At 42.2% G+C, this 24296-nt stretch overlaps 1 protein-coding gene across 1 annotated transcript in view; it reads left to right on the top strand.

The window, feature by feature from the left end:
* The window catches only part of LOC135568327 (collagen alpha-1(XIX) chain-like), a gene marked incomplete at its 3' end in the record, with an annotated part of 45788 nt that overhangs the window by 10025 nt on the left and 11467 nt on the right, over positions 1–24296 (top strand). The window contains exons 5-9 of the mRNA XM_065015203.1: positions 5395–5518; positions 5932–6207; positions 10248–10328; positions 13189–13356; positions 14084–14146. Of these exons, the coding sequence (XP_064871275.1) occupies positions 5395–5518; positions 5932–6207; positions 10248–10328; positions 13189–13356; positions 14084–14146 (712 nt within the window). The remainder of the gene's footprint in view (positions 1–5394; positions 5519–5931; positions 6208–10247; positions 10329–13188; positions 13357–14083; positions 14147–24296) is intronic.

The following is a 24296-nucleotide window of genomic DNA, read 5'->3' as shown; positions in this document are numbered from 1 at the left end:
ACTGTATTCTACCCTGTAATGTAAGTACAATTTCTATCTTTCTTTTTAACTTTCTTTTTATCTCTCTCAATATTCTGTCTCTTATGATACCACTGAACACATCAGTGAAATTGCAAATTCATTGTTTCCAACTGGTTCTCTCTGTATTCTCTCTTTCTCTATTCTTTGTTATTCTCTCGCTCTCTCTATTCTCTCTTTCTATTCTTTGTTCTCTCTCTCTATTCTCTCTTTCTATTCTTTGTTCTCTCTCTCTATTCTCTCTTTCTATTCTTTGTTCTCTCTCTGTATTCTCTCTTTCTATTCTTTGTTCTCTCTCTCTATTCTCTCTTTCTATTCTTTGTTCTCTCTCTATTCTCTCTTTCTATTCTTTGTTCTCTCTCTCTATTCTCTCTTTCTATTCTTTGTTCTCTCTCTCTATTCTCTCTTTCTATTCTTTGTTCTCTCTCTATTCTCTCTTTCTATTCTTTGTTCTCTCTCTCTATTCTCTCTTTCTATTCTTTGTTCTCTCTCTCTATTCTCTCTTTCTATTCTTTGTTCTCTCTCTGTATTCTCTCTTTCTATTCTTTGTTCTCTCTCTGTATTCTCTCTTTCTATTCTTTGTTCTCTCTCTCTATTCTCTCTTTCTATTCTTTGTTCTCTCTCTCTATTCTCTCTTTCTATTCTTTGTTCTCTCTCTCTATTCTCTCTTTCTATTCTTTGTTCTCTCTCTCTATTCTCTCTTTCTATTCTTTGTTCTCTCTCTCTATTCTCTCTTTCTATTCTTTGTTCTCTCTCTCTATTCTCTCTTTCTATTCTTTGTTCTCTCTCTATTCTCTCTTTCTATTCTTTGTTCTCTCTCTCTATTCTCTCTTTCTATTCTTTGTTCTCTCTCTCTATTCTCTCTTTCTATTCTTTGTTCTCTCTCTCTATTCTCTCTTTCTATTCTTTGTTCTCTCTCTCTATTCTCTCTTTCTATTCTTTGTTCTCTCTCTCTATTCTCTCTTTCTATTCTTTGTTCTCTCTCTCTATTCTCTCTTTCTATTCTTTGTTCTCTCTCTGTATTCTCTCTTTCTATTCTTTGTTCTCTCTCTGTATTCTCTCTTTCTATTCTTTGTTCTCTCTCTCTATTCTCTCTTTCTATTCTTTGTTCTCTCTCTATTCTCTCTTTCTATTCTTTGTTCTCTCTCTCTATTCTCTCTTTCTATTCTTTGTTCTCTCTCTCTATTCTCTCTTTCTATTCTTTGTTCTCTCTCTCTATTCTCTCTTTCTATTCTTTGTTCTCTCTCTCTATTCTCTCTTTCTATTCTTTGTTCTCTCTCTCTATTCTCTCTTTCTATTCTTTGTTCTCTCTCTCTATTCTCTCTTTCTATTCTTTGTTCTCTCTCTCTATTCTCTCTTTCTATTCTTTGTTCTCTCTCTCTATTCTCTCTTTCTATTCTTTGTTCTCTCTCTCTATTCCACCCACACACTTTTGAGTTTGAAAGAAAGTGCTTGTGTTCACACTTTCTTTGATTGTTTGCATATTCATAGTCTATGCATCAACGAGGTAACATATTCGTTCCGAGCTTGATCTGGTTGTGCTTCTTGTTTGTTTCTTGAACACGAGCTGACGATGCAAGCCATTTTGGAATCCATGATTAGATTTCTGTCAGACTCACTTTGTCAAAGAGTGAAAGAAGAGGACAAATAAAATAGTTTTCAGAAAGTTTTGTCACTAAAGTGGTACCTTGTTTCTACCCACAACCCCCCAGCAGTAAGAGGGAAACATTTTTAAATCAATATTTTGACGGTCAATCTTTTTGTAGGTGAATGAGAAATATTCATCAAATGAAACACTTCTAGACCAGAGGCTAAAACAAAGGGTCCTAGTTTTGAACTAGAGGATTCATAGACAGGTACCACTGGACAGTCACCACTGGAAAGGAACCACTAGACAGGCACCACTAGACAGGCACCACTAGACAGGCACCACTGGACAGGCACCACTGGACAGGCACCACTAGACAGGCACCACTGGACAGGTACCACTGGACAGGCAGTACTGGACAGGCACCACTGGACAAGGAACCACTGGACAGGCACCACTGGACAGGCACCACTAGACAGGCACCACTAGACAGGCACCACTGGACAGGCAGCACTAGACAGGCACCACTGGACAGGCACCACTGGACAGGCACCACTAGACAGGCACCACTAGACAGGCACCACTAGACAGGCAGGCACCACTGGACAGGCACCACTGGACAGGCACCACTAGACAGGCACCACTAGACTGGCACAACTGGACAGGTACCACTAGACAGGCACCACTGGACAGGCACCACTAGACAGGCACCACTAGACTGGCACAACTGGACTGGCACCACTAGACAGGCACCACTAGACAGGCACCACTGGACAGGCACCACTAGACAGGCACCACTGGACAGGCACCACTGGACAGGCACCACTAGACAGGCACCACTGGACAGGTACCACTGGACAGGCAGCACTGGACAGGCACCACTGGACAAGGAACCACTGGACAGACACCACTGGACAGGCACCACTAGACAGGCACCACTGGACAGGCACCACTGGACAGGCACCACTGGACAGGCACCACTAGACTGGCACCACTAGACAGGCACCACTGGACAGGCACCACTAGACAGGCACCACTAGACAGGCACCACTTGACAGGTACCACTAGACAGGCACCACTGGACAGGCACCACTAGACAGGCACCACTAGACTGGCACAACTGGACTGGCACCACTAGACAGGCACCACTAGACAGGCACCACTTGACAGGTACCACTAGACAGGCACCACTGGACAGGCACCACTGGACAGGCACCACTAGACTGGCACAACTGGACAGGCACCACTAGACTGGCACAACTGGACTGGCATTCAGAAAGGAGAGGACTTGGGGGGGAAAGCAAACGCTGTTCAAAACCAACTCCACTTGATAGGAGCATGTGTTTGAGCCACAGATGGTAAGCTGTGGAGGAGGGCGGGTGCGGGGTGGTGTCAGTAACGTATAACCCTTGACCTCTAACCCTTAGGGTTCAAGTGTTCCAGTGTAGATAATGTGTGTAAATGACCTCAACAGGCTCATTTACACACACTAACATTAGATAGAAATACAGTGGCTTGTGAATGTATTCACCCTCCTTGGCATTTTTCCTATTTGGTTGCCTTACACCCTGGAATTAAAATAGATTTGTGGGGGGGTTGTATCATTTGTTTTACACAACATGCATACCACTTTGAAGATGCACAAGGGTTTCATAGCAAAGGGGTGAATACGTACGTACGCACACACCACTTTTCAGTTTTTTTTAAAACAAGTTATTTTTTTCATTTTCACTTCACTCATTTGGACTATTTTGTGTATGTCCATTACATAAAATTCAGATAAAAATGGACTTAAATTTCAGGTTGTAAGGCAACAAAATAGGAAAAATGCCAAGAGGGGTGAATACTTTTGCAAGGTCCTGCACCGTGAAGAACAGCTCTCCCCTGGAGAACAGATTGCAGCTCAGTGAGACCTGTGATATTAAAGGTTCGATGGAAATTAAAAGTACATGTTTTAGACCCCTCTCTGGGTTCAATTAGTCTAATTCCTTCAATGTATCTCTCTCCTTATTCCGTACACATAACTATCCCACTGGGAACACATTGGTTGAATCAGTATTGTTTTCACCAACGTGGAATAGATGTGGAATTGCCGTCTGTGCCCAGATGGGATCTCTGCTGTTTTATGCAGGAATTCCAAATCATTCTTTTAGGTGGAATCTCAGGGAATAAACCTCTAGCTTTATGAATAGTCCTGCTCATCTCTCTCCGTTGAATTGCAATATAAATGTTCTCTTTTTGCCCCAAGGCGACGATTCACCTTCCCAGTCTCTCTCTTTCTCTCGCCTACCCTCAGAAAGCATTTGATCTTTCTGTGGCTTTAACCTCGCTGCATATATATTTTAATCGTATGCTGTGTCAACGTTCTGTGAGAATTCAAGGGACACACAAGGCAGGAGGGGTATGTCTCTGAGAGAATAGGTCATGAGCTATGAAGAGGAGAACTAATTTCCGGCCTATCTGAAGTGAGCTTAGTCTCTCGCTTACTCTTTAGTTACCTCTCTCTCTCTCTCCTCCCTTTCTCTGTGTCGCTTGCTGAATGTCTCTCTCCATCTCCCCCACCTCTCTCTCTCTCTCTCTCTCCCTTCCTTCCTTGATCTCTCTCTCCATCTCTATTCCACTCTCTCTGTTGTCCTCTCCTCTCTCTCTTTCTCTCCCCATGTCTTCGAATGGCCTTGTCATTGCATCATTGTGATTTCTGCTAAACTTGAAAGATTGTGTTTCTGGTGCTTCACTTTTAGCTGTTAATGCATTACTATAGTCTAATCTGAGTCCCAGGTTCAGTTTGAGGGGTTAAAGTGTTGATTCAACAGGATGGAAATAGGAAATAGGAGGAGAGAAGTATCAGTGAAGAAATGGAAGAGGAATAGTGTTAGTGTTTCTGTAATGAATGAGGTTTCATCTACAGTGGGGAGAACAAGTATTTGATACACTGCCGATTTTGCAGGTTTTCCTACTTACAAAGCATGTAGAGGTCTGTAATTTTTTTTCATAGGTACACTTCAACTGTGAGAGACGGAATGTAAAACAAAAATCCAGAAAATCACATTGTATCATTTTTAAGTAATTAATTTGCATTTTATTGCTCCCCACTGTATGTTGGTGGTACCATCCCCATTACATTCAGTGTTCACAATGTGCTAGAAATGTTCTGCCAGCAGTGTTGAGCTGAAACGTCTGGGTTAACAAACATATCGCCTTGTCTTCTTTGTTACCATTTTGCATTTTTCTCTTTATAACAATGTTTTCTTTCTAAGCTATATACTGTAGTATACTGTAGTATACTATATACTGTAGTTAGCCATGGTCTTGTGTTTTCTAGTCTAGACCTGTATGTGAAGTAAGAGGAATCTAATTGAAGTTTGAATAACTGATTATTCGATTTGGAATGACAGGGATGCTGAATGTAATCTGGCTGATGAATCATGTTTGGCATAAAATTCTAGCTTTATATGTAAGCGGCCATTTTGTGCTAGGGGGCTATAGAAGAACGTTGTCAAGTGATTCAAGTTGATTGGTTTTCTTACTACACAGTCATAGAAAGCTATAAGACATCCAGCATGATTATTCTTATTCATTCTGAATGTTTATTTTTGACAGTCCATTTTGCAAATTTAAATGCTAATTTTATGGGTAAAATCTTCTACGTCAGCTATTAATGCTCTTCCAACCAAGACTGAAAGTTCCGAAACAATATTTTCACTGTTAGGCCCATTGTTAAGTTTCATATATTTTTGTGATTCAATTTCACAATATGCAGCTCGAACAATGTACATTTTTTATTTCAGATTGGTGTTCCCCAATGGTCTGTCCAGTGAATATTCTCTAGTTACCACCTTCCGGCTGAGGAAAACCACTAAGAAAGACCGCTGGTATCTGTGGCAGATATTCGACCAGACGGGGGGTACCCAGGTAGGTCTGAGTGTCCACTATAAGGATATTCATGATGTCTGGATGTATAGCATTGAATTGGGTTTGGATCTATATTGATTTATTGGTTGGTTGATTGACTGATCAGTCGATCGCTCACTCACTCTGCCAGTTCGCCCAGCAGGTCAGTCGGTCCATCGGCTGGTTGGATGGTAGGTCCGTTGGCTGGTAGGTCAGTCAAGTCGGTGGGCCGTGTGGTCAGTAGGTCGGTCTGTCGGTTGGTTAACCATTGGTTAATTGATCAACGTTTTCATGCCATGACTGATGCTTGTATCTACCATGACCCTGATGGTAATGGTAATGAATGGAAGGCAACACTTTACCGGCAGGTATAAAGCTTTATAACTTGTTATGAGACAATATAATGTCTTAATGTCCTCCGGCTCTATCTTCAGGTGTCTGTAGTGTTGGACGGTGCTAAACGAGCAGTGGAGTTCTCAGCCCGGGGCCTTCTGAAGAACAGCCTCCACTACACCTTTAAGAGCCGAGACCTGCACACCCTGTTTGACCGCCAATGGCACAAGCTGGGTGTGGCGGTCCAGAGCAGCATCGTCTCCGTTTACATGGACTGTAAACTAATAGAGAGGAGGCTGACAGACGAGAAGGATGAAATCGACCCCAGCGGATATACGCTGATTACAACCCGGGTGGAGGATGGACGGCCTGTAGATGTACGTTTAGGCCTAAAGCCACAATCTGGAAATATAACCGTTCTGAAATTCATAGACGGAGCATGACTGACAGTCCATGAGATCGACATTATACTTTTAAACATACAGTAACTATATATGGTTGCCTTCAAGGGCAATGTCTAGAAGGGTCCCAGCAAACCGGAAACATTCCCAGAACATTAGCTAAGATTCCCATTAAGTTCTAGTTAGGGTTTTATCTAACCCCTGGATAATAACATCCTTTTGATAACAAAATATTTTATTTTTCAAAAAATATTTTTAATGAAATTTTGTTGGAATATTCTCCTAACATTCACTAAAATGTTGTGCACAACACCTGTAACAATCATCACAGAACATTCCTCAATAGTTCTCATTGGGCTTCCAGGTAATGAAATAATTTAATTAATAAATAAATAAATTTCCCAGCAAACCAAAATTGGCTCTGTGAAAGTTCCCAGAACATTTGTTAGGTTGTCGCAAATGTTCTTGTTACACAAAAGCGGTCCATTCATGGTGATGAATGTTTAACATTTGCCTGATGTTGCGAGAGCATTCCTACAACACATTTAGCCTGTTCGTTAAAGGTTTCCAGAATGTTTCATTAGGTTGTGGGAACAGTCTGGTGGGATCATTGAGGGTTGTCGTGTCTTTGGCTATGCCGGATTAAGTGATATGACATACTATTCTATAAAATCCTTTCTTCGTAATTAATATTACCTGATTGAGCTAATCATGTAAATGTAATTAACTAGAAAGTCGGGGCACCATGAAATAATATTTATAGAGCTGTTATCTTCCGAATAAACTCTTAAAGACCTAGTAATATTTTACATCAATAGCAGTCAATATTAATCGTCACCTTATTTCAGTCTCATCTGAAAGTTGTAAATTCTTGGTTATCTTCACGAACCCTGGCTTACAAGTTGAATCAGCAATACAAAATTGGGTTTAACTATTTATTTACTAAATATCTAACTAATCACACAGAATTACATATACACAGAATGAATCATACATTGATTACAAATGATGTCATAAAGGATAACGTCCCTAGCGGACGGAACAGATATGACAGCTGGTTACACAAAGGACGGGGGTTGGGTTTGAGTGAAAGAGCGGGAAGATTTGAAGAACAATCGTCCTCGGAACAGGAGGTTACATTTTCGTCAAGGCTTTATATCGTAAAATATGAAAACCCAAATATCTAATTTGGAAGCTAAAATTACATGTAATCTTTTCACAAATAATTGTATATTTAAACATTTGAATTGCACAACAATTCCATGTGAATCTGATAACTATAATGTGTAGACTTTCCCAGATACTGTTTAGGTCGTCCTGTCATCAGTCATAATGTCTCAGATGACAACCGAACTGACATCATATTCATGAAGTACCAACGCATATTTTCAACTGGTTCTATTACCGAAATATGGTTCCTTTCCTTTCCTCTCTATGAGTCAAGAGATAGGCAAGGGAGAAAGGTATTTATGGGGGGAGGTCATAAACCTTACCCACAGGTAACGTTCTCCTAACATTCACTAAAAGGTTACCCACAGGCCAACGTCATGACAGGGTACATCACAAAATATATGTTCCCAAAACAACAAACTGTCCAGTTATGTAGATGATTCTACAATGTTTCTTTTGGGGTACAAAACACATTCACCTGATGTTACAAGGATGATCCCAGGTGGTAAGGGTAGGCAACAACACATCTGCCACGCTGATCCTCAACAAGGGGACCCTCAGGGGTGCATGCTTGGTCCCCACCTGTACTCCCCGTTCACCCAAGATTGCATGGCCATGCACGATTCCAAAACCATCATCATGGGAATGGCGCCGGAGGGGATGGCTGCCATTTTACAGGCTTCTAACCAACTGTGTTATTTTGTGTGTTTTTTCGCATTGTTTGTAACTTATTTTGCACATAATGTTGCTGGACCACGACACAGATTTTATACAGTTGGCTGGGTTTTCCATGCATCGGCAGGACAGAACAGATACGTCTGGTAAGATGAATAACAGCTGGTGTCTAATATTAAAGAGGTCTCAAGGTATTGCTCGCCTGAGGGAGAGTACCTCATGATAAGCTGTAGACCACACTATCTACCAAGAGAGTTTTCATCTATATTTTCCCTAGCTATCTATTTACCACAACAAACCAATGCTGGCACTAAGACAGCACTTAATGAACTGTATAAGGCAATAAGCAAACAAGAAAATGCTCATCTAGAAGCGGCGCTCCTAGTGGCCGGGGACTTTAATGCAGGCAATCCTTTTTACCTCATTTCTACCATTATGTCATATGTGCAACCAGAGGAAAAAAAACTCTAGACCACCTTTGCTCCATACACAGAGATGCATTCAAAACTCTGCCTCACCCTCCATTTGGCAAATCTGATTATAATTATATCCTTCTGATTCCTGCTTACAAGCAAAAACTAAAGCAGGAAGTACCAGTGACTCGCTCAACACGGAAGTAGTCAGATGACGCGGATGCTACGCTACAGGACTGTTTTGCTAGCACAGACTGGAATATTTTCCGGGATTCATCCAATGGCATTAAGGAGAATACCACCTCAGTCACCGGATTCATCAATAAGTGCATCAACGACGTCGTCCCCACAGTGTCAGTACGTACATTTCCCAACCAGAAATCATGGATTACAGGCAACATCCTCATGAGCTAAAGGCTAGAGCTGCTGCTTTCAAGGAGCGGGACACAAATCCAGACGCTTATGAGAAATCCCGCTTTGCCCTCAGACAAACCATCAATCAGGCAAAGCGTGAATACAGGACTAAGATTGAATCCTACTACACCTGCTCTGATGCTCGTTGGATGTGGCAGGGCTTGTAAACTATTACGGACTACAAATGGAAACTGGACAGCTGTGTGATCACGTTGTCCATAGCTGATGTGAGCAAGACCCTTAAACAGATGTTGCTCACATCGGAAAGGCTAGATTACCTTGACGTGTACTCAGAGCATGCACGGACCAACTGGCAAGTGTCTTCACTGACATTTTCAACCTCTGACCGAGTCTGTAATACCTACATGTTTGAAGCAGACCACCATAGTCCCTGTGTCCAAGAAAGTGAAGGTAACCTGCATAAATGACTACCGAACTGTTGCACTCACGTCGATAGCCATGAAGTGCTTAGAAAGGCTGGTCATGGCTCACATCAACACCATCATCCCAGCAACCCTAGCCTCATTCCAATTCGCGTACAGCCCCAACAGATCCACAGATGATGCAATCTCAATCGCACTCCTCACTGCTCTTTCCCACCTGAGAAAAGGAATACCTATGTGAGAATGCTGTTCATTGACTACAGCTCAGCTTTCAACACCATAGTGCCCATAAAGCTCATCACTAAGCTAAGGACCCTGGGACTAACAACTCCCTCTGCAACTGGATCCTGGACTTCCTGACGGGCCTGTTGTATTCGGCGCATGTGACAAATAACATTTTATGTGGTAACTGAATGTTTGCATAACTGGACAGTTTTTGTGTTTTGGGAACATATCTCTTGACCAGTCAGTGTTACCACAATCTAATGAAATATTCTTGGAACCTATAAAGAACAGAGGAAATGTGTTCTGGGAACGTACTTGTAATATCTCATGTTTTTTGCACCCTTAAAGAACCATTCTAGAAGCGGAGGCCCAACTGGACAGCTTTTGTGTTTGGGGAACATATCTTTTGTGATGTCCCCAAAAGTTCCCACCAGACTGTTCCCACAACCTAATGAAACATTCTGGGAACCTGTTAAAGAACTTGAAGAAAGATCTTGAATGTTCTTGAAGCATCAGGCAAATGTTTTATACAAGCATTCTAAAAGAACATTTGCCGCGAACAAACAAATGTTCTGGGAACTTTCACAGAACCGATTTTGGTTTGCTGGGGTTGCTTAGTTTCGGTCAAAGAAACATGTTTCATATTTCAAAATATACATTGTTAGCATTTTAAAAAGTTAGTTTTTCTCTATATCTGAATCATCATAATGTCCCTAACAGATGTCTTTCTCTCCAGATCGAACTGCAACAAATCCTGATCTACTGTGACCCATACCTGGCTGAGATGGAGAACTGCTGTGAGCAGGCAGGATCTACGGTAAAATATTTTACACTCCTTTTATGTACAGTACACATTTTAGGACATACATGAGACCTTCGACGTGGCTTGATATACAGTAGAGCAGGGTTATTAAATTCTTACCCTATGAATTCCGGAGTACTTCTAGTTCTCTGTTCTACCTGATAATTAATTGCACCCACCTGCTTTCCCAGATCTAAATCAGTCCCAGATTATGTTTTTTAAATAAAAATATATATTTATCTGTTATTTTACCAGGTAAGTTGACTGAGAACACGTTCTCATTTACAGCAACGACCTGGGGAATAGTTAGGGGGATGAATGAGTGAGGGGAGAGGAGGGGGGTGAATGAGCCAATTGTAAGAGGGGAATATATATTTTTAAAGCAGTGGAACTGGCTTCTTGGTCGATATTTAAATTTAAGGGCAATATGTAACATAATCTGGTTGACTTGTGTTTGTCCTTCTTGAAAACTACCCAACTGAAGGATGTTTCTTCCATAGGGGACATCTTATCCAAATTACTGTGCAATATCTTTGTGACAGCTGCTGATGTAAAACAGGATTTATCAATACATTTGATTGATAGATTGATAGATAGATATTCTTCTGTTAGATCATATTGCAGACCAGGTCAATGGAGAGTGACCTTACAGACTGTGGATGAATCCCAAATAGCACCCTATTCCCAGTATAGTGCACTACGTTTGACCAGAGCCCATAGGAAAAAGCGTGCAATTTGGACTGCTAACTGTGTTTAAAAGGAGAAGTGACCTTTGACATTTTGACAGTTAGGCCTACATGTATTCATAACCATGTTGTCATCTCAGTGAGTGTTGGGTTATGTTGATTCAATGTGCTAGGTCACATGTGGTCTATATGGTTGGAAATAGTGTGTTTCAGTGACCTCTCACCTTTGGCCTCTGACAGTTATAATATATATCCATAACCAGGATGTTATCTCAGTGTGCATTGAGTTTCAGTATTGGGGCTCAGTCAATATGGTAGGAAATAATGTATTGGCATTGAAAACCTTAAGTATTGTCCTTTCCTCATTCCCCTGGGACAGTCATCTAGTTCCACAGTAATTAAGGTATCTCACTGGGTCAATGAATCATTGGACATTAACTGATTATAAATACGGTAGTGGTACTGGACTGTTATTACATTTCAGACTATTTGAGAACTGCATTTCAACATGTGTTGTATTATAATTGTCTGGTTTCCTATACCCAAATTAAGCCTACTCCTAAACTAAATAGCACTTTCAATGGAGATTTTACATTGCTTTCTAGACCAAAATTCTGTCTAGCCCTGGACTCAAGTTCAAGTGAACTAGAAAACATAATTGAATAACAACATGAAATGATTAGGCTTAAGGTGGTTCCAGGAAACTGGCCCTTAAATAGCAGAGTAATGTGTCTAAACAGTGGACATATATAAAATAGTCCAAATTGGTGAAGTGAAATAAAATATAAAACTTGTTTCAAACAATAAAAAAAAATTAAAAAACTGAAAAGTGGTGCGTGTATATGTAGTCAGCCCCTAAATAAGATCTGGTGCAACCAGTTACCTTCAGAACTAATTAACAAATTAAATTAAGTCCACCTGTGTGCAAGTGCCACATGATCTGTCACATGATCTCAGTATATGTACACCTGTTCTGAAAGGCCCCAGAGTCTGCAACATGACGAAGCAAGAGGCACCACCAAGCAAGCGGCACCATGAAGACCAAGGAGCTCCAAACAGGTCAGGGAGTGGAGAAGTACAGATCAGGGTTCGGTTATAAAAATCCATTATTATAAAATGGAAAGAATATGGCACTACAACAAACCTGCCAAGAGAGGGCCGCCCACCAAAACTCACAGACCAGGCAAGGAGGGAATTAATCAGAGATGCAACAAAGACACCAAAGATAACCCTGAAGGAGCTGCAAAGCTCCTCAACGGAGATTGGAGTATCTGTCCATAGGACCACTTTAAGCCATACATTCCACAGAGCTGGGCTTTACGGAAGAGTGGCCAGAAAAAAGACATTGCTTAAAGAAAAAATAAGGAAGCACGTTTGGTGTTCGCCAAAAGGCACGTGGGAGACTCCCCAAACATATGGAAGAAGGTACTCTGGTCAGACAATACTAAAATTGAGCTTTTTGGCCATTAAGGAAAACGCTATGTCTGGCACAAACACAAAACCTCTCATCACCCCGAGAACACCACAGTGAAGCACGATGGTGGCAGCATCATGCTGTGGGGATGTTTTCATCGGCAGGACCTGGGAAACTGGTCAGATATGAAGGAATGATGGATGGCGCTAAATACAGGGCCATTTTTTTAGAGAAACCTGTTTCAGTCTTCCAGAGATTTGAGACTGGTACGGAGGTTCACCTTCCAGCAGGACAATGACCTTAAGCATACTGCTAAAGCAACAATTGAGTGATTTAAGGGGAAACATTTACATGTCTTGGAATGGACTTGTCAAAGTCCAGACCTCAATCCAATTGAGAATCTGTGGTATGACTTTGTACACCAACGGAATCCATCCAACTTGAAGGAGCTGGAGCAGTTTTGCCTTAAAGAATAGGCAACAATCTCAGTGGCTAGATAGAGACATACCCCAAGAGACTTGCAGCTGTAATTGCTGCAAAAGGTGGCTCTACAAAGTATTGACTTTGGGGGGGATAGTAATGAATGCTCAAGTTTTCTGTTTTATTGTCTTATTTTGTGTTTGTTTCACAATAAAAATATTTTGCATCTTCAAAGTGGTAGGCATGTCGTGTGAATCAAATGATACAACCCCCCCAAAAATCTATTTTAATTCCAGGTTGTAAGGCAACAGAATAGTAAAAATCCCAACTGTAAATCTTTGTATTGATCCTACAGTGTGAGCCTAGCAGGGAGGGCCCTGGTGTTGGAGGGGTGACTCCCAATCCCTTGGATACAGATGGAGTAGGCCAGCTCCCCCGGATGCTCTCCCAGCCCGTCCAGCCAGCTCGGGTCCAGCGGGTCCAGCATTCCAGCAGTGACAGATGTCAATGTTCAGCAGAGAAGGTACAGTCCATAGAAATATCCTGCGTCCCAAACAGCACTCTATTCTCTGTTTTGTGCAATACTTTTGACCAAGGCCAATAGGGAATAGGGTGCCATTGTATTCGATAAACATTTTTAGTAAAAGTATGAATTTCAGCACCCTTCGGAAGGACTTCTTGTTGTACAGGACTAAAATAGGTACAGGTAAGCGTTTTCAGAACGTCAAGTATCGACTGGTGGCAACTCAATGTTGTTGCAAGCAAATTGTGCGACCACTTATCAATACTCAACTCAACCTCGATATAGGAGATGGGAGATGAACAATCCTCAGCTACAATATGTCCAAACAGCAAATATAATCCTAATGGGTTTTAGTGTTCTGTTCTAATGGAACCATGCATTCAGATATCCCACTGCTGACACCAAACGTATTAAACAAGAAAATAAATACCAAATTAAAGCACATTTATGCCAATGGGTTTTCTTGGATGCCAACCAAAGGCAGGAAATAAAAGCTTATTAGCAGTAATTTGGCACAAATATGTAGTTGCTTTGTTTGAGGCATGGCCGCTATCTCCAGAGGTGGTTCCACTAATGTCCATGGAAGTGTTCTGACAGCAGACTTCAGACAGAGGGGTACCTTGGGGAATTTCTCATGTCTTTGGGGAGTTTTTAATGTGTGGACGGACAGTCATTAGCAAGCTAGTTCAGGTAAATTACATCAATTAAATGTTCTTGTTCTTTGTAGGGTGATCAAGGTCTACCAGGCTTGGCAGGACTTCCAGGACAGAAAGGCGATCAAGGAGACAAGGTAAAGGAGATGTTGAATATCTATCTGGCTCAATAAATACCATCATGACTGTGCAAGTGTACCTGTAGAATTCAGTTACAATTCTAACAGAGATAAAGCTGTTGTGTTTCCTTAGTTACATATTTCAGGGAGAGAGACAAAGACGGAGACGGAGAAAAGACAGACAGAGACAGAGAAAAGACAGACAGAGACAAGACAGACAGAGACAGAGAAAAGACAGACAGAGAAAAGACAGACAGAGAAAAGACAGACAGAGAAAAGACAAACAGAGAAAAGACAGACAGAGAAAAGACAGACAGAGAAAAGACAGACAGAGAAAAGACAGACAGAGACAGAGAAAAGACAGACAGAGAAAAGACAGACAGAGACAGAGAAAAGACAGACAGAGACAGAGAAAAGACAGACAGAGACAGAGAAAAGACAGACAGAGACAGAGAAAAGACAGACAGAGAAAAGACAGACAGAGACAGAGAAAAGACAAACAGAGAAAAGACAGACAGAGAAAAGACAGACAGAGACAGAGATGGAGACAGACAGAGACGGAGGCAGACAGAGACGGAGGCAGACAGAGACGGAGGCAGACAGAGACGGAGACAAAGAAAAGACAGACATAGAAAAGACAGACATAGAAAAGACAGACACAGACGGAGACAGAAATAAGGAAATATGTCCTGTATTGTGTGTTATCCTCCGTGATTTAACAATGGAAATATGTCCCAGACTGTATTGTGTGTTATCCTCCATGATTTAACAATGGAAATATGTCCCAGACTGTATTGCGTGTTATCCTCCATGATTTAAATCAAATCAAATCAAATCAAATTTATTTATATAGCCCTTCGTACATCAGCTGATATCTCAAAGTGCTGTACAGAAACCCAGCCTAAAACCCCAAACAGCAAACAATGCAGGTGTAAAAGCACGGTGGCTAGGAAAAACTCCCTAGAAAGGCCAAAACCTAGGAAGAAACCTAGAGAGGAACCAGGCTATGTGGGGTGGCCAGTCCTCTTCTGGCTGTGCCGGGTAGAGATTATAACAGAACATGACCAAGATGTTCAAATGTTCATAAATGACCAGCATGGTCGAATAATAATAAGGCAGAACAGTTGAAACTGGAGCAGCAGCACAGTCAGGTGGACTGGGGACAGCAAGGAGTCATCATGTCAGGTAGTCCTGGGACATGGTCCTAGGGCCCAGGCCAGTTGAAACTGAGCAGCAGCATGGCCAGGTGGACTGGGGACAGCAAGGAGTCATCATGTCAGGTAGTCCTGGGGCATGGTCCTAGGGCTCAGGTCCTCCGAGAGAGAAAAGAAAGAGAGAAGGAGAGAATTAGAGAACGCACACTTAGATTCACACAGGACACCGAATAGGACAGGAGAAGTACTCCAGATATAACAAACTGACCCTAGCCCCCCGACACATAAACTAATGCAGCATAAATACTGGAGGCTGAGACAGGAGGGGTCAGGAGACACTGTGGCCCCATCCGAGGACACCCCGGACAGGGCCAAACAGGAAGGATATAACCCCACCCACTCTGCCAAAGCACAGCCCCACACCACTAGAGGGATATCTTCAACCACCAACTTACCATCCTGAGACAAGGCCGAGTATAGCCCACAAAGATCTCCGCCACGGCACAACCCAAGGGGGGGCGCCAACCCAGACAGGCCGACCACAACAGTGAATCAACCCACCCAGGTGACGCACCCCCCCCAGGGACGGCATGAGAGAGCCCCAGTAAGCCAGTGACTCAGCCCCCCAGGGTAGAGGCAGAGAATCCCAGTGGAAAGAGGGAATCGGCCAGGCAGAGACAGCAAGGGCGGTTCGTTGCTCCAGAGCCTTTCCGTTCACCTTCCCACTCCTGGGCCAGACTACACTCAATCATATGACCCACTGAAGAGATGAGTCTTCAGTAAAGACTTAAAGGTTGAGACCGAGTTTGCGTCTCTGACATGGGTAGGCAGACCGTTCCATAAAAATGGAGCTCTATAGGAGAAAGCCCTGCCTCCAGCTGTTTGCTTAGAAATTCTAGGGACAATTAGGAGGCCTGCGTCTTGTGACCGTAGCGTACGTGTAGGTATGTACGGCAGGACCAAATCAGAGAGATAGGTAGGAGCAAGCCCATGTAATGCTTTGTAGGTTAGCAGTAAAACCTTGAAATCAGCCCTGCTTTGACAGGAAGCCAGTGTAGAGAGGCTAGCACTGGAGTAATATGATCAAATTTTTTGGTTCTAGTCAGGATTCTAGCAGCCGTATTCAGCACTAACTGAAGTTTATTTAGTGCTTTATCCGGGTAGCCGGAAAATAGAGCATTGCAGTAGTCTAACCTAGAAGTGACAAAAGCATGGATTAATTTTTCTGCATCATTTTTGGACAGAAAGTTTCTGATTTTTGCAATGTTACGTAGATGGAAAAAAGCTGTCCTCGAAATGGTCTTGATATGTTCTTCAAAAGAGAGATCAGGGTCCAGAGTAACGCCGAGGTCCTTCACAGTTTTATTTGAGACGACTGTACAACCATTAAGATTAATTGTCAGATTCAACAGAAGATCTCTTTGTTTCTTGGGACCTAGAACAAGCATCTCTGTTTTGTCCGAGTTTAATAGTAGAAAGTTTGCAGCCATCCACTTCCTTATGTCTGAAACACATGCTTCTAGCGAGGGCAATTTTGGGGCTTCACCATGTTTCATTGAAATGTACAGCTGTGTGTCATCCGCATAGCAGTGAAAGTTTACATTATGTTTTCGAATAACATCCCCAAGAGGTAAAATATATAGTGAAAACAATAGTGGTCCTAAAACAGAACCTTGAGGAACACCGAAATTTACAGTTTAATTTAACAATGGAAATATGTCCCAGACTGTATTGTGTGTTATCCTCCATGATTTAACAATGGAAATAAGTCCCAGACTGTATTGCGTGTTATCCTCCATGATTTAACAATGGAAATAAGTCCCAGACTGTATTGCGTGTTATCCTCCATGATTTAACAATGGAAATAAGTCCCAGACAGAATCAACTAAAGTAATAGAACGAGCATGAAATTCAGATTCCCCCTGTCCTTTTACAATATATAACCATCAGTATCAGTTCAACATTTCATTTGCTACGTGTTTCAAGCCTTGAAATCAGACACAAACAAGTAGAGGTGGCTCTCCATTACGCCTCTCCATTGTTTTTTTGTGAAATTGTGCGAACTCAAAAATAATGTGGTGCGTTATGGGATTCCACATCGCTCTGAAGCCTTTGAAGTGGCTATCGGAGGGTCTAATACACCCTCCATAATTTTCACTCCCTCAGCATAGGGACACTTGTGTATATGGCATATGAGCGTGTGAATTCACAAATGGAGGGCTGAGGGCCGAAGGGACTGACAGAAAGAGAGAGAGAAGAAGAACCAGTGTGTTTGACAGAAAGAGAGAGAGAGAAGAGTCAGTGTGTTTGACAGAAAGAGAGAGAGAAGAGCCAGTGTGTTTGACAGAAAGAGAGAGAGAGAAGAGTCAGTGTGTTTGACAGAAAGAGAGAGAGAAGTGCCAGTGTGTCTGACAGAAAGAAAGAGAGAGAAGAGCCAGTGTGTTTGACAGAAAGAGAGAGAGAGAAGAGTCAGTGTGTTTGACAGAAAGAGAGAGAGAAGTGCCAGTGTGTCTGACAGAAAGAAAGAGAGAGAAGAGCCAGTGTGTTTGACAGAAAGAGAGAGAGAGAAGTGCCAGTGCATTTGACAGAGAGAGAGAGGAGTGCCAGTGTGTTTGACAGAAAGAGAGAGAGAGAAGAGTCAGTGTGTTTGACAGAAAGAGAGAGAGTGAAGAGTCAGTGTGTTTGGCAGAAAGAGAGAGAAGTGCCAGTGTGTTTGACAGAAAGAGAGAGAGAGAAGAGTCAGTGTGTTTGACAGAAAGAGAGAGAGAGAAGAAGAGCCAGTGTGTTTGGCAGAAAGAGAGAGAGAGAAGAGTCAGTGTGTTTGACAGAAAGAGAGAGAGAGAAGAAGAGCCAGTGTGTTTGACAGAAAGAGAGAGTAAAGAAGATCCAGTGTGTTTGACAGAAAAAGAGAGAGAAGAAGAGTCAGTGTGTTTGACAGAGAGAGAGAGAGAGAGAAGAGTCAGTGTGTTTGACAGAAAGGGAGAGAAGAGTCAGTGTGTTTGACAGAAAGAGAGAGAGAGAAGAAGAGCCAGTGTGTTTGACAGAAAGAGAGAGCGAGAAGAGCCAGTGTGTTTGACAGAAAGAGAGAGTAAAGATGATCCAGTGTGTTTGACAGAAAGAGAGAGAGAAGAGCCAGTGTGTTTGACAGAAAGAGAGAGAGAGAGAGAAGAAGAGCCAGTGTGTTTGACAGAAAGAGAGAGAGAAGAAGAGCCAGTGTGTTTGACAGAAAGAGAGAGTAAAGAAGATCCAGTGTGTTTGACAGAAAGAGTGAGAGAAGAAGAGCCAGTGTGTTTGACAGAAAGAGAGAGAGAAGAAGAGTCAGTGTGTTTGACAGAGAGAGAGAGAGAGAGAAGAGTCAGTGTGTTTGACAGAAAGGGAGAGAGAGAAGAGCCAGTGTATTTGACAGAAAGGGAGACAGAGAAGAGCCAGTGTGTTTGACAGAAAGAGAGAGAGAGAAGAGTCAGTGTGTTTGACAGAAAGGGAGAGAGAGAAGAGCCAGTGTGTTTGACAGAAAGAGAGAGAAGAGTCAGTGTGTTTGACAGAAAGAGAGAGAGAGAAGAGTCAGTGTGTTTGACAGAAAGAGAGAGCGAGAAGAGCCAGTGTGTTTGACAGAAAGAGAGAGTAAAGATGATCCAGTGTGTTTGACAGAAAGAGAGAGAGAAGAGCCAGTGTGTTTGACAGAAAGAGAGAGAGAGAGAAGAAGAGCCAGTGTGTTTGACAGAAAGAGAGAGAGAAGAAGAGCCAGTGTGTTTGACAGAAAGAGAGAGTAAAGAAGATCCAGTGTGTTTGACAGAAAGAGTGAGAGAAGAAGAGCCAGTGTGTTTGACAGAAAGAGAGAGAGAAGAAGAGTCAGTGTGTTTGACAGAGAGAGAGAGAGAAGAGTCAGTGTGTTTGACAGAAAGGGAGAGAGAGAAGTGCCAGTGTATTTGACAGAAAGGGAGACAGAGAAGAGCCAGTGTGTTTGACAGAAAGAGAGAGAGAGAAGAGTCAGTGTGTTTGACAGAAAGGGAGAGAGAGAAGAGCCAGTGTGTTTGACAGAAAGAGAGAGAGAGAAGAGTCAGTGTGTTTGACAGAAAGGGAGAGAGAGAAGAGCCAGTGTGTTTGACAGAAAGAGAGAGAGAGAAGAGTCAGTGTGTTTGACAGAAAGGGAGAGAAGTGCCAGTGTATTTGACAGAAAGGGAGACAGAGAAGAGCCAGTGTGTTTGACAGAAAGAGAGAGAGAGAAGAGTCAGTGTGTTTGACAGAAAGGGAGACAGAGAAGAGCCAGTGTGTTTGACAGAAAGAGAGAGAGAGAAGAGTCAGTGTGTTTGACAGAAAGGGAGAGAGAGAAGAGCCAGTGTGTTTGACAGAAAGGGAGAGAGAGAAGAGCCAGTGTGTTTGACAGAAAGAGAGAGAGAGAAGAGTCAGTGTGTTTGACAGAAAGGGAGAGAAGTGCCAGTGTATTTGACAGAAAGGGAGACAGAGAAGAGCCAGTGTGTTTGACAGAAAGAGAGAGAGAGAAGAGTCAGTGTGTTTGACAGAAAGGGAGAGAGAGAAGAGCCAGTGTATTTGACAGAAAGGGAGACAGAGAAGAGCCAGTGTGTTTGACAGAAAGAGAGAGAGAGAAGAGTCAGTGTGTTTGACAGAAAGGGAGAGAGAGAAGAGCCAGTGTGTTTGACAGAAAGAGAGAGAGAGAGGAGTCAGTGTGTTTGACAGAAAGGGAGAGAGAGAAGAGCCAGTGTGTTTGACAGAAAGGGAGAGAGAGAAGAGTCAGTGTGTTTGACAGAAAGAGAGAGAGAGAAGAGTCAGTGTGTTTGACAGAAAGAGAGAGAGAGAAGAAGAGCCAGTGTGTTTGACAGAAAGAGAGAGTAAAGAAGATCCAGTGTGTTTGACAGAAAGAGAGAGAGAAGAAGAGTCAGTGTGTTTGACAGAGAGAGAGAGAAGTGCCAGTGTATTTGACAGAAAGAGAGAGAGAAGAGTCAGTGTGTTTGACAGAAAGGGAGAGAGAGAAGAGTCAGTGTGTTTGACAGAAAGAGAGAGAAGAAGAGTCAGTGTGTTTGACAGAAAGAGAGAGAAGAAGAGCCAGTGTGTTTGACAGAGAGAGAGAGAGAAGAGTCAGTGTGTTTGACAGAAAGGGAGAGAGAGAAGAGCCAGTGTATTTGACAGAAAGGGAGACAGAGAAGAGCCAGTGTGTTTGACAGAAAGAGAGAGAGAGAAGAGTCAGTGTGTTTGACAGAAAGGGAGAGAGAGAAGAGCCAGTGTGTTTGACAGAAAGAGAGAGAAGAAGAGTCAGTGTGTTTGACAGAGAGAGAAGTGCCAGTGTATTTGACAGAAAGGGAGAGAGAGAAGAGTCAGTGTGTTTGACAGAAAGGGAGAGAGAGAAGAGCCAGTGTGTTTGACAGAAAGAGAGAGAGAGAAGAGTCAGTGTGTTTGACAGAAAGGGAGAGAGAGAAGAGCCAGTGTGTTTGACAGAAAGAGAGAGAGAAGAGTCAGTGTGTTTGACAGAAAGGGAGAGAGAGAAGAGCCAGTGTGTTTGACAGAAAGGGAGAGAGAGAAGAGTCAGTGTGTTTGACAGAAAGAGAGAGAGAGAAGAGTCAGTGTGTTTGACAGAAAGAGAGAGAGAAGAAGAGTCAGTGTGTTTGACAGAGAGAGAGAGAAGTGCCAGTGTATTTGACAGAAAGAGAGAGAGAGAAGAGTCAGTGTGTTTGACAGAAAGAGAGAGAAGAAGAGCCAGTGTGTTTGACAGAGAGAGAGAGAGAAGAAGAGCCAGTGTGTTTGACAGAAAGAGAGAGAGAGAAGAGTCAGTGTGTTTGACAGAAAGGGAGAGAGAGAAGAGCCAGTGTGTTTGACAGAAAGGGAGAGAGAGAAGAGCCAGTGTGTTTGACAGAAAGAGAGAGAGAGAAGAGTCAGTGTGTTTGACAGAAAGGGAGAGAGAGAAGAGCCAGTGTGTTTGACAGAAAGAGAGAGAGAGAAGAGTCAGTGTGTTTGACAGAAAGGGAGAGAAGTGCCAGTGTATTTGACAGAAAGGGAGACAGAGAAGAGCCAGTGTGTTTGACAGAAAGAGAGAGAGAGAAGAGTCAGTGTGTTTGACAGAAAGGGAGAGAGAGAAGAGCCAGTGTATTTGACAGAAAGGGAGAGAGAAGAGTCAGTGTATTTGACAGAGAGAGAGAAGAAGAGTCAGTGTGTTTGACAGAAAGAGAGAGAGAAGAAGAGTCAGTGTGTTTGACAGAGAGAGAGAGAAGAAGAGCCAGTGTGTTTGACAGAAAGAGAGAGTAAAGAAGATCCAGTGTGTTTGACAGAAAGAGAGAGAGAAGAAGAGCCAGTGTGTTTGACAGAAAGAGAGAGAGAAGAGTCAGTGTGTTTGACAGAGAGAGAGAGGTGCCAGTGTATTTGACAGAAAGAGAGAGAGAAGAGTCAGTGTGTTTGACAGAGAGAGAGAGAGAGAAGAAGAGCCAGTGTATTTGACAGAAAGGGAGAGAGAAGAGTCAGTGTATTTGACAGAGAGAGAGAAGAAGAGTCAGTGTGTTTGACAGAAAGAGAGAGAGAAGAAGAGTCAGTGTGTTTGACAGAGAGAGAGAAGTGCCAGTGTGTTTGACAGAAAGAGAGAGAGAGAAGAGCCAGTGTGTTTGACAGAAAGAGAGAGTAAAGAAGATCCAGTGTGTTTGACAGAAAGAGAGAGAGAAGAAGAGCCAGTGTGTTTGACAGAAAAAGAGAGTAAAGAAGATCCAGTGTGTTTGACAGAAAGAGAGAGAGAAGAAGAGCCAGTGTGTTTAACAGAAAAAGAGAGTAAAGAAGATCCAGTGTGTTTGACAGAATGAGAGAGAGAAGAAGAAGAGCCAGTGTGTTTGACAGAAAGAGAGAGAGAAGAAGAGTCAGTGTGTTTGACAGAAAGAGAGAGTAAAGAAAATCCAGTGTGTTTGACAGAAAGAGAGAGAGAAGAAGGGCCAGTGTGTTTGGGAATGAAGAATGATAGGAAGTCATTTCTCTGAACAGGTGGTGATTCGCCTATTAGGACCAGATGGTCTTTGTGGTCATTGACCCAATTACCATAGAGTGGTGTAGTTTGGGTGAAGACATTTTGCAGAGCTAGTAGGAACTTGCGTGTGTCCTAAATGGAACCCTATTCCCAATATAGTGCACTACTTTGGAGCAGAGCCCTATGGGATACCTTATAGGCCTGGTAAAAAAAAAACACTATATAGAGACTAGGGTGCCATTTGTTATGCAGTCCTTCTGTTTTCCCCTTAAAACCACTCAGGAATTCAGAGAAAGTACAACAGCTACTACACAAGCTTTAAATCATTCTACCTGTAGGACCGACCGAGAGGAGGGGGAATTGGGTTATTTGTGAAACTCTCCATTATAATTAGTATGTTCCTGCTGTAGAAGTGGCGTTAGGTTTGTTATAGTGGTCTACTAGGACCAAAGAAAACACCTCAGTCCATATATCCTTATTGAACTAGTCTTGGCACTTTAGCTACCATTAAATCATTAAAAGTAGCACAAAATAAATCTCTTAAGTCATAATTATTATATTTTTTTCAGGTTGAAAGTAACTTGTAGGGAAACCTCCAAGCGTATCATACTCAGGTGAATAGACTCCTGTGAGCACAGCATTTACTTGTTCTATTAAACTGGGAATCCAATACAACGTCATGTCACTTCTGAAAGGGTCATTTCATTACTGTACCTCTGTTGAAGTTATACGTTTGACAGACAGGCTGGGTTCAGCGACACTGTGACAACCAATCAACTGCCCCGAATAGGATTCCTGGCATTATTATCACTTTTCAGAAGAAGTGCATTGTGGGACTAAATTAAATTAGTGACAGCTCGTTGAGAAGGCAAGCAGGCAGGGTGGAATGGAATACATCTGTAGTGCGGTGCTGAACACGTTCTGGGTATTGTAAAGGAATCATAAAAAGAAATAATTTCATGACGACGTCAATGTTTAGATTTTATTCCACCTAGGAGCTGTGAATGTGTTAATACAAGGGCTGTATCCTATATTATAATACTAGGGCTGTACATCCTATAATATAATACTAGGGCTGTACATCCTATAATATAATACTAGGGCTGTACATCGTATAATATAATACTAGGGCTGTACATCCTATAATATAATACTAGGGCTGTACATCCTATAATATAATACTAGGGCTGTACATCGTATAACATAGTACTAGGGCTGTACATTGTATAACATAGTACTAGGGCTGTAGATCCTATAACATAGTACTAGGGCTGTACATCCTATAATATAATACTAGGGCTGTACATCGTATAAAATAGCACTAGGGCTGTACATCGTATAACATAGTACTAGGGCTGTAGATCCTATAACATAGTACTAGGGCTGTACATCGTATAACATAGTACTAGGGCTGTACATCCTATAATATAATACTAGGGCTGTACATCGTATAACATAGCACTAGGGCTGTACATCGTATAACATAGTACTAGGGCTGTACATCGTATAACATAGTACTAGGGCTGTACATCGTATAACATAGTACTAGGGCTGTACATCGTATAACATAGCACTAGGCTGTACATCGTATAACATAGTACTAGGGCTGTACATCCTATAACATAGCACTAGGGCTGTACATCGTATAACATAGTACTAGGGCTGTACATCCTATAACATAGTACTAGGGCTGTACATCCTATAACATAGTACTAGGGCTGTACATCCTATAACATAGTACTAGGGCTGTACATCGTATAACATAGTACTAGGGCTGTAAATCGTATAACATAATACTAGGACTGTAAATCCTATAATATAATACAAGGCCATTAGGAAAAAGTGATTTCCTTTCAAGGAAGCTGCCTTCTTCTAATACCAGGATGGATGTGTTAAATCTTCTGAAGAACCTTGGATAACCACAGCTGTTCCTTCACTGTGAACGGGATTAGGATCCTCCATCCAACTTTCACCACAGTGCTGGTTTTATACTTTCTCTTCTCTTGAAGTAACACAACCACAAGGTAATCCCCAATTTCCCCCCGACGTTTTCCTTGTA

This window comes from Oncorhynchus nerka, unplaced genomic scaffold (assembly GCF_034236695.1).
Source record: "Oncorhynchus nerka isolate Pitt River unplaced genomic scaffold, Oner_Uvic_2.0 unplaced_scaffold_1615, whole genome shotgun sequence".
Lineage (NCBI taxonomy): Eukaryota > Metazoa > Chordata > Actinopteri > Salmoniformes > Salmonidae > Oncorhynchus > Oncorhynchus nerka.
The sequence above is the reverse complement of the archived record's forward strand: the minus strand, read 5'-3'. Positions and strand labels throughout refer to the sequence as shown.